The 18,597-nt window shown below is 55.3% G+C and overlaps 9 protein-coding genes across 9 annotated transcripts; 5 read left to right on the top strand and 4 right to left on the bottom strand.

Moving 5' to 3' along the window:
- Positions 1 to 28: 28 nt before the first annotated feature.
- PHSY_005204 (hypothetical protein) lies at positions 29 to 2,914 on the top strand (the record flags this gene model as incomplete). Its single annotated transcript, XM_012335815.1, has 1 exon — positions 29 to 2,914. One exon carries the CDS (start codon positions 29 to 31, stop codon positions 2,912 to 2,914), a length of 2,886 nt encoding a protein of 961 aa, XP_012191205.1.
- Positions 2,915 to 5,237: 2,323 nt separating this feature from the next.
- On the top strand, positions 5,238 to 8,336 carry PHSY_005203 (minor extracellular protease vpr; the record flags this gene model as incomplete). Its single annotated transcript, XM_012335814.1, has 1 exon — positions 5,238 to 8,336. The coding sequence occupies one exon, from the start codon at positions 5,238 to 5,240 to the stop codon at positions 8,334 to 8,336; it is 3,099 nt and encodes a 1,032-aa protein (XP_012191204.1).
- Positions 8,337 to 8,617: 281 nt separating this feature from the next.
- Positions 8,618 to 8,836, bottom strand: PHSY_005202 (repressor protein; the record flags this gene model as incomplete). The annotated part of the gene is made up of 1 exon (XM_012335813.1): positions 8,618 to 8,836. One exon carries the CDS (start codon positions 8,834 to 8,836, stop codon positions 8,618 to 8,620), a length of 219 nt encoding a protein of 72 aa, XP_012191203.1.
- A 713-nt stretch (positions 8,837 to 9,549) lies between these two features.
- On the top strand, positions 9,550 to 10,467 carry PHSY_005201 (probable ribonuclease; the record flags this gene model as incomplete). The annotated part of the gene is made up of 1 exon (XM_012335812.1): positions 9,550 to 10,467. The coding sequence occupies one exon, from the start codon at positions 9,550 to 9,552 to the stop codon at positions 10,465 to 10,467; it is 918 nt and encodes a 305-aa protein (XP_012191202.1).
- Positions 10,468 to 10,957: 490 nt separating this feature from the next.
- Positions 10,958 to 13,042, bottom strand: PHSY_005200 (60S ribosomal protein L38; the record flags this gene model as incomplete). The annotated part of the gene is made up of 3 exons (XM_012335811.1): positions 10,958 to 11,203; positions 12,239 to 12,306; positions 12,979 to 13,042. The coding sequence occupies 3 exons, from the start codon at positions 13,040 to 13,042 to the stop codon at positions 10,958 to 10,960; spliced, it is 378 nt and encodes a 125-aa protein (XP_012191201.1).
- A 64-nt stretch (positions 13,043 to 13,106) lies between these two features.
- Positions 13,107 to 13,610, top strand: PHSY_005199 (ribosomal protein S14; the record flags this gene model as incomplete). The annotated part of the gene is made up of 1 exon (XM_012335810.1): positions 13,107 to 13,610. One exon carries the CDS (start codon positions 13,107 to 13,109, stop codon positions 13,608 to 13,610), a length of 504 nt encoding a protein of 167 aa, XP_012191200.1.
- Positions 13,611 to 14,805: 1,195 nt separating this feature from the next.
- Positions 14,806 to 15,699, bottom strand: PHSY_005198 (hypothetical protein; the record flags this gene model as incomplete). Its single annotated transcript, XM_012335809.1, has 1 exon — positions 14,806 to 15,699. The coding sequence occupies one exon, from the start codon at positions 15,697 to 15,699 to the stop codon at positions 14,806 to 14,808; it is 894 nt and encodes a 297-aa protein (XP_012191199.1).
- Positions 15,700 to 16,222: 523 nt separating this feature from the next.
- PHSY_005197 (integral membrane protein) lies at positions 16,223 to 17,137 on the top strand (the record flags this gene model as incomplete). Its single annotated transcript, XM_012335808.1, has 3 exons — positions 16,223 to 16,629; positions 16,728 to 16,895; positions 16,984 to 17,137. The coding sequence occupies 3 exons, from the start codon at positions 16,223 to 16,225 to the stop codon at positions 17,135 to 17,137; spliced, it is 729 nt and encodes a 242-aa protein (XP_012191198.1).
- A 92-nt stretch (positions 17,138 to 17,229) lies between these two features.
- On the bottom strand, positions 17,230 to 18,228 carry PHSY_005196 (hypothetical protein; the record flags this gene model as incomplete). The annotated part of the gene is made up of 1 exon (XM_012335807.1): positions 17,230 to 18,228. One exon carries the CDS (start codon positions 18,226 to 18,228, stop codon positions 17,230 to 17,232), a length of 999 nt encoding a protein of 332 aa, XP_012191197.1.
- Between the last annotated feature and the right edge of the window lie 369 nt (positions 18,229 to 18,597).

Raw genomic sequence — 18,597 nt, 5'->3', positions numbered from 1 at the left:
CAAGATCACTCCAAAGAAGCTCGCAATCATGTCGGGACTCATGTACGATGGTCCTTCGTCGTCCGACAAGCCAGACCTCGGCTTGGACAATGCTGCCGAAAGCTCCTTCTGCCAAACATTCCGATCCATGCCCAAACCAGCGCCGGGAACACTTCGCCTCTTCGATCGTTCCGACTTCTATTCTGCGCACGGAGACGATGCCATACTCATCGCAAACCTCGTCTTCAAAACTCACTCTGCACTCAAATACCTCGGCAGCGGTGGCAAGGACAAAGGCGGCTTGCCTTCCATCACCCTCAGCGTAGCTGCCGCAAAGAACTTTCTCCGCGAAGCCCTCACCACTCGCCAGATGCGCGTCGAGATCTACAGCAATGCAGGCGGAAAGCGCAACAACCAATGGTCCATCATCAAGCAAGCTTCTCCCGGCAACCTCCAACAGGTGGAGGACATGATCTTTGTCAATGCCGACATTGTCAGCTCGCCCATCGTCATGGCTCTCAAGATGACCACGCGAGACGGCGTGAAAACCGTCGGTGCTGCCTTCGCCGACGCCTCAAACAGAGAGCTTTGCGTTTCAGAATATGCAGAGAACGACCTCTTCAGCAACACAGAATCGCTCATCATCCAGCTCGGTGTCAAGGAGTGCATCCTGCCCAAGGATGACAAGGGCGCCGACGTCGACCTCAAAAAGCTTCGCGAAGTCATCGAGCGCTGCGGCGTCAGCATGTTTGACAACAAACGCGCCGACTTCTCCGGCAAGAACATCGACCAGGACCTGCGACGCTTGCTCAAAGAGGAGTCGTCCGGCGTCAACATCCCCGAGCTCGATCTCAAAGTCGCCATGGCCGCTGCTTCCGCCCTCATCTCCTTCCTCGCTTTGCTCACCGACGAATCCAACTTTGGCCAGTACAGCGTCACTACCCACGATCTCTCACAATATCTCCGCCTCGACAATTCCGCATTGCGCGCACTCAATCTTTTCCCCGAACCTGGCCAGACCGGCTCAAGCAAATACACGAGCGTATACGGCCTTCTCAATCGCTGCCGTACCGGCCAGGGTCAGCGGCTGTTGGGTCAATGGCTCAAGCAACCCCTGGTCAACGTCCACGCTATCCAGCAGAGGCAAGGCCTCGTCGAGCTATTCATCAACGACAACAGCACACGGCAGCTCATCCAGAACGACTACCTCAAGCTAATGCCCGACATGCATCGCATCAGCAAGCGCTTCCAGAAGGGTGTAGCCACATTGGAGGATGTCGTCCGTGTCTACCAGGCCGTGTTGAGGCTCCCTGGTCTCATCCAGACTCTTTCGGATATGGACACGCCTTCCGACGCCCACGCAGAGCTGCTCAAGACCACATACCTCGACCCATTCGAGCTTCACCAGGCCGCCCTCACCAAATTCAACGAGCTTGTAGAGGCCACCCTCGACCTCAACGAGTTGGCCCACCACAATTTCGTCATCAAGCCCGACTTCGACGACAATCTGCGAGACATCAAGGAGTCTCTCGACGACACGCGCGATAAGCTCGACGAGCAACATCGACTGGCAGGCCGGGAACTGCGCATGGATACCGAGAAGAAACTGCATCTCGAGAATCACCATGTGTACGGCTACTGTTTCAGGGTCACGCGTACCGACGCTGGCTTGGTGCGCAACAAGAAGGGGTACACGGATATCGCCACCGTCAAGGGCGGTCTCTACTTTACCAACGAGGCTTTGCGCGATCTCGCCACCGATTTCAAGGACCTTTCCGAAAGGTACAGCCGATCACAGAGCAGCCTGGTCAAGGAGGTCATTACGATCGCATCCACCTACTGTCCCCCCTTGGAGAAGCTCAATGTCGTACTTGCGCATCTCGACGTGATCGTCAGCTTCGCTCACGTCTCGGATAACGCACCCATCCCGTACACCAAGCCGACCGTGTGCGAAAGGGGCACCAACGCCGACGTCGACTTGCGCGACGCACGTCATCCCTGCCTCGAGGTCATGGACGACATCAACTTCATGCCAAACGACACCGAGATGGTGCCCGGCAAGTCCGAGTTCCTGGTCATTACAGGCCCCAACATGGGCGGCAAATCCACCTACATCCGTCAAGTCGGCATCATTGCGCTCATGGCGCAGGTCGGTTGCTTTGTTCCCGCGGCAGAGGGCGCCAAGCTGCCAGTCTTTGACTGCATCCTTGCGCGTGTCGGAGCGGGCGACAGTCAGCTCAAGGGTGTGTCCACCTTCATGGCCGAGATGTTGGAGACAGCGACCATCCTCAAGACGGCCTCCGTCGACTCTCTCATCATCATCGACGAGCTCGGAAGAGGCACGTCCACGTACGATGGATTCGGTCTTGCGTGGGCCATTTCCGAGTGGATCACCACCAAGATCCGATGCAAGTGTCTGTTTGCCACCCATTTCCACGAGCTCACCAATTTGGCGACGCAGCAGTCACACGTGCGCAATCTGCACGTCGCAGCTGTCGTCAATCAGAAGAAGGACGGCACGCGTCAGGATCGGGATGTCACGCTGCTTTTCAAGGTCAAGCCGGGTATCAGCGATCAGAGTTTGGGTATCCACGTTGCTGAACTGGCCAATTTCCCTCCTTCTGTTATCGCGCTCGCGAAGCGCAAGGCAGAGGAGCTCGAGGATTACGATGAAGACGAGAAGAACAACTCGGTACTGGACAGCCTGTCAGAGGATGTGACCGAGGAGGGCGCCGCGTTGATCGACGAGTTCTTGAAAACGTGGGCGGAGCGCAGCGCTAAGCTGCAGCAGGAGCGAGATGGGCAGGATCCGAAACGTCCTCGTCTGGAGGCAGATCCTCAAGCACAGATGCAGGAGCTAAGAAAAGTCGTGGATGACTTCCGACCTCGCATCGAGGCCAACGCTTGGGCTGCGAAGGTGTTGGAGAGCTTCTAGGTGTATGAGCAACCCATTGCGTGCAATCACATTATTATCCCTTTCGTCTTGCAAGGAAGCACAGTCTGTTGCTCAGTCTCAAAGCCTGGATATGCACCTCGGTCGTTTCGGCTGAGGGTATCTTTATACTCACTTGGCTGGTTTCAACTTTTGACAAACGGTTAACGACAGCGATAAAAGCTCTACGAATTCGAGGCAGCCTTATTCGCGCACCTGTGCTAGCAAATCGGCAAATCGCCGATTGACACGCTGTCAAGTTGTGCCAGAGACGATCGTAGCGTCGCGCGCACGCGATCTTGGCGTCGTGAAGCTTGCTGCGGACCAGCCTGTGACAAGGATGAGGTTCCGGATCACGGTTTGACCGGTGGCCCTAGAAATGCGGAACACGATGATGCGAACGAGCCAGATTGGCCAGTGAGAGCACTCGGGGCACCGAGAGTGACAAAGCCGAAATCCGGGAGATAACATGCAAAAGAGGGTTTGCAACGCTGGCAAGACCAATTCTTCGAAGCCTTGACGTTGCTGCCAAGGATGCTACGAGATCAACAGGATCATGCGAGATACACAGTGAAACACGTCGCGACAGGGTCGAGTAAGACGAGCAAATACGATATCTGTCGGAAGTCGATCAGCCGACGGTGCCGCGCCCGAGCGGAGCAACCTCGCTTATGCAACCGAACAATTGGCCGAACTTGTTAGCGCGTCGCGAGCACGTCTTTGTGGGTTGCGACCGGGTCCCACTTTTGACTGGTAACCCCTCAGAAGCAGTCCAGCCTTTGAGTACTAGCTGGACGTGACAGCGCACTGACCTCCAGACCGATTTTCCGAGCAGAAGAGTGATTCGAGGCGAGACGGAAATCAAAACGGGAATCGGCCAAGGAGCTTCCGAGCATGATTTACAAGAAGCGCAAGCAATTCTCAGTTGCGGGAAGTTTATTGTCGATGCCTTCCCACGGCGTCGGAAGAGGCAGCAGCGAGATAAGGATGCTGGAATTTGAAGCTTGACCTCGCATTTACCGAGTTTCTAGAAAGTAATCTTTCACTAACTCACGCTTCCTGTTCGCTGGCTGTCAAAAGGAGCTAATGCATCTCCTGCAGCTCGCGTAGCATGAATGCAGCGAAGATCTCTTGACTTGCGAGCACTCGCCGTTTGCTTGACTGCCTCGCTCTTTCTTTCTCCACAGGACGCCATGATCTGAACCCTGAAGTGTCCGCCAGACCAACCGAGCAACTTGCCAAGACGCAAGTCCGTAGCCGAACCCACTCCCTCTCGATTTGCTCGAGAGATGGTCTCTCATCGATCTTGTAGTATTAGTATTATGGTTCACTCCGCCTGTTTGAGCTTGTCTGCAAGCACAAGTCAGATGTGTCCGTTGACAACTGACCAGAAACAGTCGAAACACTCAATTCGTGGAAAGCTTCGGTGAGACCTTTTGCGACGCGATAAAGGCGGGAGGAGAGCGCGTCGGATGAGGCTGCAGCGATGCCAACCAACACCGAGCAGGTCAGCTGAGGCAACGCTTGAATCTCAGACAAAGCGCATGCATAGCCGTATCGCAGCAGAGCAAAGCCTCGTCTCTTCGCCTGAAACCTTGTTCATGCATGCTCAGGAAGCTATCGCGATACAGTGTCGAATTGCGCAAGCACCCTTCCAACACCTTCCCCGGTCCCCTGACAGCCGCTCACCAATTAGGAAGGTCACCGTCTCCGCCTTCGCCCCTTCCACCCTCATTGCCCAAGCTTGATTGCTTTTTTGTCGTGATCAGCGCCGTCGGTCCCCTCTGTCTTTGTCTGCTCGCTAACTCAGCGCCGCTGCTCTTTTGTTCTTCCATCGAACCTCGCTTGGCTTCGGAGCACCTTGTTCCATACAACTCAGCTCCGCCATGTGGCTGTCACTGCGTTCAGCGCGCGTATGCGCGTTATCTTGACAGACAGGGTCTAAGCAACACTAGGCCTTTGAGTCGCTAAATCTACATTGCAGTCATCACCCTTAGATCCTCCCTGTGAGAAGCTTCGTTCCAAGGTTGCCTACTCTGAATCGAGGAGCCGCTCACCAGGGCCGCGATTGATCGCCTCTCAATGCCTTATAAGTCGTCCTCTTTCAAATCAAGACCCTGGATCCCCTGCTCTGTTCTTACCATCGCTGTATCTCTCTCCCCTCTCTCTCCGCGCTTCCGTGGCTCCTTTGCCTTCCCCTCACCCCTCGTAGCGCTTGCGCTCACTCCCAACGGGCTCGGCAGCTCGCCCTTCCTCGTAGACATTCCTTTTCCTGCTATTCATCAACAATTCGGCTTCCAGTCTGTAAACAGACTAGCTCCTCAGAATGAAGTTCTTCTCCGTTGCTGCAGCCGCAGCTAGCGCAGGCCTGCTCTTCCTCAGCACCACTGTCGAGGCCGCCAACAACCCACCCGCTGCCGCCGGTCCCAAGCCTCTCGACGGCCCATCTGTGGCACCCAACGCGCCCCCCACCATCAAGAACAGCAGGACCAAGAGTGCCCAGCTTCAGAAAGCCAACTACCTCCCCCGCGGCTACATTGTCGAGCTCGAGTCTTCCCCAAAGTCTGGCAAGCGTTCCAATCCGCATGCCGAGGTTCACGAGCACTTGTCCAAGCGCGCCAATGGATACCAGACTAGGTACGAGTTCGACGATCCCAACACGTTTGTGGGCATGTCGGTCGTGCTCAACAGCGAGGATGACTACCACTCGCTCGTCTCGGCTCCCGGTGTCAAGGCAGTCTACCGAACCACCCTTCACTCTCTCCCCGCTTACGAGCCCGTGACCGTTTCGAACGAGTTTGTCAAGGCTGCGACCGGTAAGGATGCCGCGGCTGCTCCTCCTAGCCGCAAGAAGCGCCGTGACGAGCCCAAGAACGCCGAACAGGGCTATAAGGACACTTTCTCCCCCCACGTCATGACAGGTGTCGACAAAGTCCACGAGAAGGGCTTCCTCGGCAAGGGCCAGGTGGTTGGTATCATCGACACTGGTGTCGATTACCGTCACCCAGCTCTCGGCGGCAAGCCTGGCAACAAGCCTTGCTTCGGTCCCGGCTGTCTCGTTATTGGAGGTTACGCGTTCGTCGATGACAACTTTAACGGCACCAACACTCCTGTTGCCAGCCCCGACCCGTACGACTGTCAAGGACACGGCACCCACGTCTCCGGAACCGTAGCTGCCAACGACACGGCCCTAGGCTTCACCGGTGTTGCTCCCCACGCAAACATCCGTGCTTACCGAGTCTTTGGTTGCACTGGAAGCACCCCCGACGACATCATCATCGCTGCTCTTCAGAGGGCTTTCTTCGACGGTTGTGACGTTCTCAGTCTCTCGCTCGGAGGTGCTGGAGGATGGAGCGAGGCTCCTTCGTCTGCTGTCGCTGGTCGCATTGCCAGCCTTGGAACCCCTCTTGCTATCGCCAACGCAAACGACGGCGCTTACGGTATGGCTTACGCCAGCTCCCCTGCTACTGGTGACCATGTGACCGCGGTCGGCTCAGTCCAGAACGTCGACTTGACCGGTATCACGGCAGGCATCGTTCCCACCAACCTGAGCCAGAAGAACGTCACGGTGCTCAAAGGATCTCCCTTCACCTTTGCCGACGGACAATCCAAGGTGCTCGAGGTGTACCCGACGTCGAGCAGTCTCACCGTCACAGACGACGGCTGTGCGCCTCTGCCAGACTCTACTCCGGATCTGACCAACAAGGTCGTGCTTGTTGGACGTGGCACTTGCACCTTTGCAACCAAGTTTGCTAACATCAACGCCAAGGGTGGCAAGTACGTGCTGGTGTACAACAGTCTCTCCTCCATCACCTACGTCGAGACCGACATTGAGGGTCAGCAGGCTGCCTCGTTGACGCGCAACGACGGACTTTTCCTCAAGCAGCAGATCAACAACGGCGTCAAGGTTTCGCTCGATTTCAGCAACACTGCGCTTGCTACCATCAAGGACACAGACACCGGCGGTCTGATGAGCGGATTCAGCACGTACGGCCCGTCGTACGAGAACCGACTCGACACTCCGACCACCTCGGCTCCCGGTGGTAACATCTTGAGCACGTACCCGCTGGCAAAGGGTGCCTACGCCATCCTGTCCGGAACGTCGATGGCAACTCCTTTCACCTCGGGCTCCATCGCTGTGTTCCAATCGGCTCGAGGCAAGTTCTCGCCCGAAGCGCTCAACAGCATTCTGTCCAACACTGCGAGCCCACTCAAGAACTCGACGAGCGACGGCTCGCTCTACGAGTCGGTGGCGAAGCAAGGCACGGGACTCGTCGACATCAACAAGGCTCTCTACCAGCAGATCGTACTGAGCCCGTCTGTCATCGAGCTCAACGACACTGCTCACTTTAACGGTACGCAGACCATCACTGTCAAGAACTTGGGCAGCAAGCCATTGGCATACAGCCTTTCGCACATTCCTTTCGGAACCGCCCAGTCGCAGGAAGACGACTCGATCTTCTTCAACCTCGGCCCTGTCCCTCTCAGCGCCAACTATGCAGCTGTGCGTCTGAGCAAGAACAACATCGTCGTGCCACCCAAGGGCTCCACCACTTTCACGGCCTCTTTCACCCCTCCTGAGGGCGTTCGCACCGACAAGCTGCCCTTCTACTCTGGTGTCATCCACCTCGAGCCGCAGTCGTCGGCCTACAGCGCTGCCAACATCGCCTACGGAGGTTACAAGGCCGACACGTCCAAGACGCAGATCCTGGACAACACGAGCGAGCTGTTCGGCGTCGGCCTCCCCGTCCTCGCCTCTGCGGATGGAAACACGTTCATCGAGAGCGACAACACGTCGTACAGTCTCAAGAACGTTGCCGAGTGGCCTCAGTTTGTGTACCGACTCAACTACGGAACTCCCTACTTGCAGATTGACATTGTCAACGCTACGACGGACTTGCAGCCCACGTACAATGTGGATGGTTCGGTCAACGCCAAGGCGACCACTTCTACTGCTGCTGGCAACCACAAGCGGTTCGTGCACCACCGTCGTCAGGGTCCAAAGACGCCGCAGCCCAAGCCAGCTCCCAGTACTCCCAAGCCTAAGCCTGGCCCTGGAGGTCCAGGCAAGGGTGGACCCGGTGGACCCCCCGGTGCCGGACCCGGTCCTGCACCCGCACCCAAACCATCCCAACCTGCTGGCGGATCCGGTGGAGCTGGCGCGCAATTCGCCGACGTCAAGACGGTAGGCATGCTCGGCAACGGCTACTGGAACGGACGAAACAGCGCCACGGGTCAGCTCTCGGACTACTCGTACAACGTCCAGCTCATCACGCCCGATCTGACGCTCCCGCAGAACGGAAGCACGACGCTCACCCCAGGAACCTACAAGGTTCTGCTGCGAGCTCAGCGTGTCTTGACCGATGGAAAGCTCGAGAGCAGTTACGAGTCGTACCTGTCGCACGCTTTCACCATCACTGAGTGAAACCGATTTTTTCGCTTCTAAGGATCGCCTGGTTGCGATTCGGTTTTAATAGCTTCTTTAGCGACTCGCTTTGTACTTGTAGTTGATTACAACTTGGCGAACCACGCTCTTTTTACGGTCATACCTGTCCTAGCTTTGTTTCTTTGCGTCTAGCTTGTCAGTTTTGTGAATGAGGGAAGACTTGCCAGCTCGGGCACGTTGTATCGAGAGCTGCCAATAGCAGGATCAACACGCGGGGAAAAGGAGGAACACGTTGCGACTGGCATACATTTGCGCGACATTCAAACGAAGTGGGAGGAGCACGAATGCTCGGAGATGAACAACGTGATCGGTTGATCTAGTTTCTGCCGCTCTGGGACGGACGAGAAGATCCGACGTGGGAAAGCGAAAGGGTGCTTGGCTAGGATCGACGAGCTGGACGAGTGGGCAGAAGAAGAACGTGGACACAGCTCGCGACGTTTTCCAAGACTTCGCTTGCACGTCGATTTTGTGGGAATCATTGATTTTTGCCGGGGCGCAGAAGACAGCGCTTGAACGGCAGCCGCACCGTAGGCACAACACGGTCTTGTCCGATCAACGTTGTTCGAAAAAGACAAAGCCAAGCGAGCGAGAAGAAAGAAAAAGGGTTTAACTCGATTGACAAGCGAACGGAGTATCAATTGCCAACAGCTGCTGTCCAGTTCGGCGGCCTGCCTTCCGACAGAAGCGAGTTCTTCTGAAAATCCTCCTTTTTGGCTTCACGGCTGCCCGCACGATTATGCACGTCGCCCTTTTGCCGCCACTCTGAGGTTGACTGCAGTCACACTGTGTGTCTTTGATTGTATGAACCCTTCGATGCACGATAGCAGGAACGTGTCGACGGATTGCGCTTCTGATGCGCCTTTGCCGGTGCCTTTTCCCGACATCCGTGCCTCCTTCTCCGCGCCGTTAATACGGTTGTAACGAGAGCAAACAGGAACGCGGACTGGAATACGAAGACTATATCGCACCGTATTGCCGAGGTGTGCGGCTGCACGGCTCGAGAGGATTTTGGTCGAACTTGTCTCTTGGCGAAGTTCGTATCGAGTCTGGCCGTCCAAACGGTCACTGTATCACAACGAGCCTCCGCTGGTTTGCAAACATATAAATCTCTTCTGACGATCCGTCCCCTCCTCCGCCTCATCATCAAGGCATCCATCACCTACACCCTACCTCGTCTTCCCTGTCACAGACAATGAAGTTCACTGCTGCTACCTTGGCCGTGCTCGCGGCCGCCAGCACCGCCGCTGCCAAGCCGCTCCTCGACCAGCTCTCAAACCTCGACCCGGCTCAGCTCGCCCAGCTCGGTCAGCAGTACGCCAACAAAGGTCAAGAGCTCGCCGCCTGCGCCAGCGCCGGAACCCAACTCTCCTGCCACGCATCCTACGACATCCCTCCCACGTCTGCCGGATCGTGCTGCTTCAACGGAGCCCTGGTTTCCGGTGGCAAGCAGAGCGGACTCATCCTTAGCACCTCCTTCTGGACGACCAATGCACCAGACCCGGCCAACAACGGTCCCAAGGATTCCACCACCATCCACGGTCTGTGGCCCGACTACTGCGATGGAACCTACCCTCAGTTCTGCTCCTCCATCAGTGGGATTCCGGAGTACACGGGAGAACAGATCGAGGCGGTGATGCAAAAGTACGATCCTGCTCTGTACGCTTACTACCAGACCTACTTCAAAGACCTCGATGGAGACAGTGCCGACTTCCTCTCTCACGAGTACAACAAGCACGGAACTTGCTACACCACCATGCGTTCGCAATGCCAGCCCCAACTCCCCTGGATCTCCCAGGCTGACTTTGCCGTTCTCAACTACTTCCGTCAGATCGCTCACAAGTTCCAAGAACGTCCCACGTACAACATCCTCCAATCCGCCGGAATCACCCCGAGTTCGTCCCAGAACTACACACTCGTTCAGGTCCAACAGGCCCTCAAGAACGCTCACGGTGCCACGCCGTTTGTCGGCTGCAACAAGAAGGGCGAGATGAACGAATTCTGGTACTTTTGGAACGTCAGAGGTCAGGTCAACTTCGGTCTTTACGAAGCGGTTGAATCGACCACCAAGTCGACGTGCCCTCAGAGCTTGAAGTACCTTCCCAAGCCTTGATGCGTTCCAACAAAATCGCACTCTGTCCTCCTTGTCAAACGTCACGGTGTTGCCACAGAACTCTGCGTGTGAATCCATGCCCGTGTCACAACACTTCGTCACGCAGCCACGTCCAGATTGTCATTCTTGACGCTTTTTGAGAGTTGCTTTACGAATATGATCAAATTGTACACCTTGATCACGAGGTGCGAGGTGTGTGTATGCGTGCGAGGTTTGGTCTCGCCATGTGAATGATACAACGGGGTTGGGTGACGACCCTCTAGTGACCCTTGGAAGAAAGGGCTTTTTTGGGTTGGATGTGGATGTGCGAAGTGGTAGTTACTCTCCCGTCTGGTTGGCTTCAATGCTTGAGCTAATCCAGACTTGAAGCTACTGAACTGATGCGTGTTCGAGACGGAAAGAGTCGGACAGCGCTGAAAGGAAGGATGATGCTGGAGATTGTTGGTACAAAGAAACTGTCGAGAAAAACCGGCTGAGCGCAAGACTGTGTTTACTTGCGGCCCTTGACGGGCTTGCCGATCTCGACAACGTTGAGACCAGGGGGAAGCGACTGCTTGAGCTTCTCAGCCTTCTGCTTGTCGTCGACCGAGAGCGTGTAGAGGAAGCGCGAGCATCGGATCTTGAACTTGGTCACCTGCTTGCCGTCGGCACGGGTGGTGCTCTTGACGCGGGCGGCCGAAGCGTCCTTTCTGCGAGCAATCTCGAGGAATTTCTTGATGTCGGTAATCTGCTGAGGCTGTTGGGACATGAGCGGTTGCAAGTTGGAAGAGGGCAAGTGGGTCAGAATGGGTTTCTGATGAAGATGCGGAGTAAATTCGTCGAGCAACAACGAGCAGCAGAGACGAGAGAAGCAGAGAGGCGTGATCCATGTTCGAAGAGTCCTGCCACCTTTCCCCGGAATCCAAACCAGGCATAGCGTAACTCGCTTGTGGCTGTAGATGACGAATCACGACCTTGTTCGACCAAATGGCGACCAGTGAACCATCCTCCGCCATTCAGATATTGCTTGCGAGATCCACTGCTATCCTGGAGGATACTTCCCCGCCGTATCCTGATTGATTGTATCGAACTGGCCCCAGTGACCATCCAATCTTGGCGAATGTTTGCAATGCTGATCGGCCCATGTGCATCTGTCACTTTCGTCTGTAAGGCTTTGAGCTGCCATGCTATGTCTGCAGAGCCTAAACTGCTATTGACGCGACATATCCCTGCTGCGTGAATGGTATTAGGGACCATTCCCGATGCGTCCTATCGAACAAATCTCCCTCCAGTCCTCGATGTGCTTTTGCGTCAATCGTAACCTTCAACCTGTCCGAAGACGTGGTCTGTAGATCGAGTATCCCACATGGTGTCCCACTTGAGTCGTAATCTGCCATCCTAGTACATGCTTGTTTCTGCTTCTCTGTGCTCTCTGCGATTGCTGCATCTGTGTCGATGTCGTGCTGATGCTATGTCTGTGCTGTCGCTGTTGCTGTACCGAGTGTCGAGGGTGATGCTGATGCTTACCATCTTGACGGATCTCTGTGTGTGGTGAGGTGTTCCTGTAGAGTCGGAAGGAGAGGTTGATGTCGACGAGCTCACCGCACTGGACCCGCTGTGCTGAACCCACAATCGGCGTCGTCCTTCTGGCCAGGCTAACATTCACTTTGCCAAATGCTGCTGCCCGTGCCCAAGACGGCGACCTCGCGGCTGCTTTTTTCCAACGCGGTCTTGAACCGAATTTCTTTCCTTGCCCTGCCCTGGGCATAGATCGGCCGAGCTGGCTACTCACGTGATTGTCCAAAAAACGGTCGGAAATTCGGTACTTCGCCAGTGTCCTTGAATTCTGTGATTCCACATCTGGAGATCGAGGCAGCAGATGGCGACCTTGCGTGTTCAAACATGATTGACTCTCTCTTGGCTGGCGGAAGAACTAACATCGAATTCGAGATCTCGATTCGCTGTTGTGAGTGTGGTTCAACATCGCAGGTGCTGCTCATCATCGTCTCTGAACACCAACCACACGTACATCAAGGTAAGCATATCCTCAACAGCGACAAAGGCAATAGCGATAGCATACCATCAGACACAGTCACTCGTACTGCACAGCTCAGGCCAACGTTCCTCGACATCCGTACCACGATCGAACAACCAGTTCTAACCCATTCGCGACTTGTTGCAAACTTCTCTCTCTCTTTCGACCTTTTGTCATCATCGTTGTCACTTTCGACTCGTACCTCACGCCAACGCAATATTTCGACAACTTCCACAGATGGCTCCCAAGGTTCGTGCTGCTGCTACCAACGAGGTTTCCCTCGGCCCCAACGTCGGTGAGGGCGAGCTCGTCTTCGGCGTTGCTCAGTAAGTATTACCATACATTTCGACATACATCCGGCACATATCTATCAGCACGCCGCACATGCACACGTCAGGACTGCAGGATTGCTTGGAAGGAGGAATCTTTGCAGGATATTGAGATGGCAGATACTGGAACGTCACGCACGGATCATTGCAACAAGGTTGCTTTCATACTTGGAGTGACATCTGGCTGCACGATGGCATTGTATGGTGGCTGTGAAGCGCATACTGTGCTCATCGTAGGCAGACCCCAGCTCGCAACTAGCTGTGGGTGGTCAAGGCGCGATACGAGCCTTTTCAATATGGTCGAATGGGAAGCTCATGGAAGATTCCTGGTTGATGACATCGATGACGGCGTGCTGGTATTCATGTGGTCGGTAAGCATTCGCAGGCACACGGACTTACACCTTTCCGCTACCTTTCTTGCACTACCACCACCCAACAGCATCTTCGCCTCGTTCAACGACACCTTCGTCCACGTCACCGATATGTCGGGCAAGGAAACCGTCACCCGTGTCACTGGCGGCATGAAGGTCAAGGCTGACCGTGACGAGTCGTCTCCTTACGCTGCCATGTTGGCCGCTCAGGACTGCGCCGTCCGCTGCAAGGAGGTCGGCATCACCGCCCTTCACATCAAGCTCCGTGCCACCGGTGGTACCGGCACCAAGACCCCCGGCCCTGGTGCCCAGGCCGCTCTCCGTGCTCTTGCCCGTGCCGGCATGCGCATCGGCCGCATCGAGGACGTCACCCCCGTCCCCACCGACTCTACCCGCAGAAAGGGTGGTCGCCGCGGTCGTCGTCTGTGATTTGCGCTTGCGCATCTCCTTCCAGACGCTCACAGCCTCTTTTTCCCCCAACTTTTTTCATCCCCTCTTGTTTTTACTTGATGGTGTAAGCACCATCGGGCCAAGCCGCGTGGCATACTCCCCCGCGGCTTTGTATGCATAAGCGTAGCAGCACACATTTCTTCACTCTCTCTCTTTTTCAACTACACACATACGGGTCGCACCAAAACCGCGACTCGGAGCTCTTCTGGCTCAAAGCATTTCGTCACTTCCTTCGGGAGGAGACACAAAATCTATTCTGTCCTTCTGATGCGAGATCGAATGGTCTGCTCAGGGCTCAGCAATGAAAGCATTCTCATCTAATCTCTCTGTCAAGTGTCTGCTCGAATGTTGTTTGAGATGGTGCGGAATGAATCTTGAGAAGCCAGGTTGAGAACGGAAGAAAGGGCGATCATAGGATGGTTCGAGAGCGTTGATCCACGATGGTTCGGATCGGGTCTGCTGTGGTCTGGCTGGATCGGGGAACGCGAAGAAAATCTCCGCAGCACGCAGAGTCTTAGGTTGGAATCCCACGAACCCCGTCACTTCTTTCTTGTCCATCACAAGACGCTGCATCAAAGATCGCAACCTCATCTGCCACGCTGTGCGCCTCATCGACCGACCTTCCCAATGCCCCTTGCTAAAACGTCAACAGCTGTGCTAGCATCAACCTCTGCACCTTTGTGAGATTCGACCCCTGTCACGGCTCCCATCTATTACCTCTCTTCCCACTGTTCCTTCCATCATTCTTCCTTCACAGAACCCCCTCTTCGGCAGAGACTGCTCTTTGCGACCTCTCGTTCTTTTTCGAGTGGATCGAGTTCAAAGATGTTCGGTTTCGTTTCATCATTGCCTCCCCTTGATCCGGCCTGTACAGGTGCGGGTGGAGGGGAACTGAGAATTGGGGAAGACAAACGACACAAGACAAAAGCGCTCCCGTATCAGCCCATCTTTCTTGTTCAGTGGAGGAATGGGTTCGTTGGTGAACGCACATTTCGAAGTCCTCGATCTCTGCTAGCACGGGTGTCTGTCGACGTGATACTCTTGTACACGTTGAAGGTAATGGGTAATGTACATGATACAAAGGTATTACGAATATAGTCTGCTGTCCCGTGACTGAGGAAATGAACCGTTGACAAGCCATTGAGAGGGATGTCAGGTTACAATGACAGGTCGATCACACCCCGCTCTGTCGACGGGAGGATCGACGGAGCCCTTCGGCGGGTGCTGGTTTTGAATCTTCTTCGGTCTTGATCTTCTTCGTTGCGTTCGACTTGGCTGTTTTGGCAGCTGGTGCACTATGATGATGCTTGCTCTTCTTGCCGTTCTGAACCGACTTGACAGCGGACGCTGACGCGGGCGTCGTCGTGGTTGTTTCGTTGCTCGCCTTTGCTGCGGATGGACCGACTTTGGGGTTCCACTTTCCAACCCATCCCTCCCATCCGCCTTTCCTGCTCAAGGCGATCACAGCATCATATGCAACCTCCTCAACAGGTTGAACACTTAGCCTGCCTCTGTTCAACAAAGCCATGCCTCTGATCGCTTGCAACTGCTCATCCGTCAAATACCCAACATCCTTCCTCTCTCCCTCGCTCAACGCCTTGCCATCCGCGCCCTTCCCCGCCAACTTCTGCAGCAACCCCAACGGAACCAACCTCTGCAGCTTCTCCACAAACTCTACATCCACCAACCACCACTTTGGCTGCTCCGGATCGCTCTTCGCGTCGAAATACGGATGTTTGCTGTCGAACGCCGATGGATCCGGATAGCTTTTTTGCGAGGAGATCCTGGCTAGACCCGCTACACCGGGGATTTTGGTGTTGGAGTGGTAGAAGAGGACGCGATCGCCGAAGCGCATCTTGTCCTTCATGATGGTGCGGGCTTCGGGGTTGCGTACTCCGTCCCACTTTGTGGTTTTGCAGGCGGAGAGGTGGTCGATGGAGAAGGCGACGTCGTAACCGCGCTCGAGACGCGTGTCTGGCTCCGCTTTCATGAGCCAGTGTGAAATGCGGGTTGGCGCAGCATTGGTGGATGAGGAGGGGTCGGGAGAGGCTTTGCGTTTGGGTGGCATAGTGGAGTTGAAACGTGGGATGAAGTGACCAGCCGATGGCGCCGGAACCACGTGACGGGAGAATCGCAGAGACAGCTTGGGACGTGGCAGTGGCCGCAGCTGACAGTCTGCTGAGTGGGATCACTGCGAGGATGGTGCAAAGTGAATCAGCGATGAGTTGCGGGCTGTCAGAGGGAAGGAAGGGTCCGTAGGCAGTATCGAGTTGGTCTAAGCGCGTCGCAAGAAGAACAAACGAGAGTGGCTGATTATCAGTCAGTCAGTCATGCCTCCACACGAGGCTGGAAAGCTTTCCATAATCTGAACAGAACCAACACCTCATTCTTCGCCATCACACCCACTCACGATCGATCAGCTGGCAGTTCCTCCGACAAAACGCCTTCCATTCGTCCCGATCAGTATTACATTTCACCGCGAACAACATCTCAGAGTGTCAAGTTCAACTTTGCAACAACAAGCAGCACGTCAAGGCTCCCTCAGCTACAAGCAAGAGGCCACCATGTCGTACCGCCAGGCATTCAGCGCCATGTACGCGCGCAACTTTGAGCGTCGACCATGGCTCACGCTCGCCGTCACCAACGGTGCTCTCGGCGTGATCGCCGACGGTGCAGCGCAAACGTTGGAACGCATCAGTCAAGCTCAATCGCGCCAACAGGAGCTCGAGAGGCAAGGACGCACGGCTAGCGATGCATCAGCAGATTCTTCACAAGCCAAGGGATGGGACTTGGCGAGATCCGGCAGATTTATGGCGTTCAACGTCGGAATGGCGCCGCTGCTGGCAGAGTGGAACAGATTTTTGGAGTTCCGATTCCCTCTGAGGAGTTCATCGGCGGGTACGGGAGCAGCATCGGCAGTAGCGAGCGCGGCTTCAGCGGCAGGCAAGGTCAGCTTCAGAGCTCTGGGTAATCGTCTTCTGATGGATCAGCTCGTCTTGTAAGTCATCTCCAGCGATCATCCTCACTTCCCAGGCAGTTTGGTCTGACTGACAACCGTCTCACTCGTTCACACCTCGCATCATCTTCTCTGCACAGTGCGCCGTTCGGTCTAGCAATGTTCGTCGGAGCGATGGGATACATGGAACGCGGAAGCACCGACGGCGTCAAGGACAAGTTCCGCGAAATGTACATCCCCGCGCTGCTAGCGAATTGGCAGGTGTGGCCGCTGGTACAGCTCGTCAACTTCCGATACATGCCTTTGAAGTAAGTGCCTTTTCGCAATCTTTTGCCGGGCTCGTGGAGATTTTGCCGCTGACCCAAATTTGCCTTCTGACGTGATCGCACTGATCAGGTATCGAGTGCCGTTCGTGTCGACAGTAGGCATCTTGTGGACCATCGGCTTGTCGCTCTTTTCCCAATCGACACGACCGAAGGAATCACCTAAAATGACAGAAACTCAGGCGATCCAGTTGAGCAGTCCTTCGGCGCCAACGGAACGATCCTGATCAGCACCCACCTACTCAGCATTCTCCATCCGCAATCACATTCCGGCTTCAGCACACTCGCAGCTCGGCGCCAAGAGTGAAAGTTTGCATTGTCACTGAGAAATAGGCATCGACAGGTCAGCCTCGATCTTTTGCAAGAGCGCGTCCATCTTGTCGTTGGGTACCAGCGCAATTCGTCCGAAAAGAGGAGCCTCAAAGCTGTCCGAGGCATCGGGAGGTGGGGGGAAGCGATACGTGATCGAGTTGCTCGCAAATTTGGAGATGGCGATATCTTCTGGGTGGAACAGACCCAACTCTTCGTCCGATGATCCAGCCAACGCCATGCCGTCCGAGATAACACGTGCCTTGGGAGCATCCTTCTTGGCACCAGCCTTTTTTGCTTCACGACGTGCCAGTTTCGCCTTCCTCTTCCTCGCGCCTGCCAGACCGGAGGGTTCGTCGTCGTCGTCTTCGTCCATGGCTTCGTCGTCCGAGAATGCATCAGCCGAGAAGACACGCGAAAAGAAGAGATAGTGCGAGGGTTGTGTGGCGGACGAGGATGAGAGGGACGCTCGCACCTCTTCCAGCAGCATCTTGTAGAGAGGTGGTGCTACCTGGGGAGGCATGTTGACCATACGCTCGTGAAGCACTGCGATGACGGGCGGGTTTGTGGAAGTGCTGGATGCAGCGCTCTTGATGAGATCATGCACCGCTTTGCTTGTGGGTTTCGAGGATGCTTCCAAGAGGTACTTGGTGAGGCTGTTTGCGGCTTCCAATCCCTGCTTCTTGTCGCTCGACAATGGGATGGCCGAGACAAACGCGTATGGATCTTGGTCCTCATCATCTACGATCTTGATGGTCGTACCAACGCCTTGTTCGGTGGATGTCTTGACGATGTGATCCGCTAGTGAAGATAGATCGAGCTTGGTGTTGTGCGTGTAGAAGAGCTGCTGCAAGAGTCGCTTGAGGGCTAGGAAGTCGATTTCTTCGGGTGCACGAAAGTCAAAGTCGACATTGATAAAGTCGGGTTCTTCGGACCCATCGCTGTCGTAGTCGGAACCATCAGCCCTCGGCTCGTCGTTGTCAGCTTTTCGCTTCGTGTCGGTCGGCATGGTGTGGGTATGTAAGGATGCACAGAGGAGAGAGGCAAGATGGAGAGGTGGAATGTCGTGCAGGAGGCTCAACATCAAATAAAAAATTCCAAAAGCTTAAACCTCGGAATTCGGAGTTTCAGCTTCGATGTGGAGTAGCGCAGCGCCCTGTACGGCCGAAAGATAAGGGCACTAGATGAGAGCGTACCATCAACTAGCCAGTCAGAGCCCTTCATGATGTCGAGCTGCTGTGTTCAACGTGATCGTCATGCCGTGTTGTCATTCGGATGAGGCTACAATGCGGTGATACACACCGATCAGGCTGTATTCTTGCGATGAAAAGGTGATGGAGCACGACGCAGAAAATGTTAGGTCATGCAACAAATCGGA

The sequence above is a fragment of the Pseudozyma hubeiensis genome (genome assembly GCF_000403515.1).
Source record: "Pseudozyma hubeiensis SY62 DNA, scaffold: PHS47, whole genome shotgun sequence".
Taxonomy (NCBI): Eukaryota; Fungi; Basidiomycota; class Ustilaginomycetes; order Ustilaginales; family Ustilaginaceae; genus Pseudozyma; species Pseudozyma hubeiensis.
This window is presented reverse-complemented; position numbering and strand designations above follow the sequence as displayed.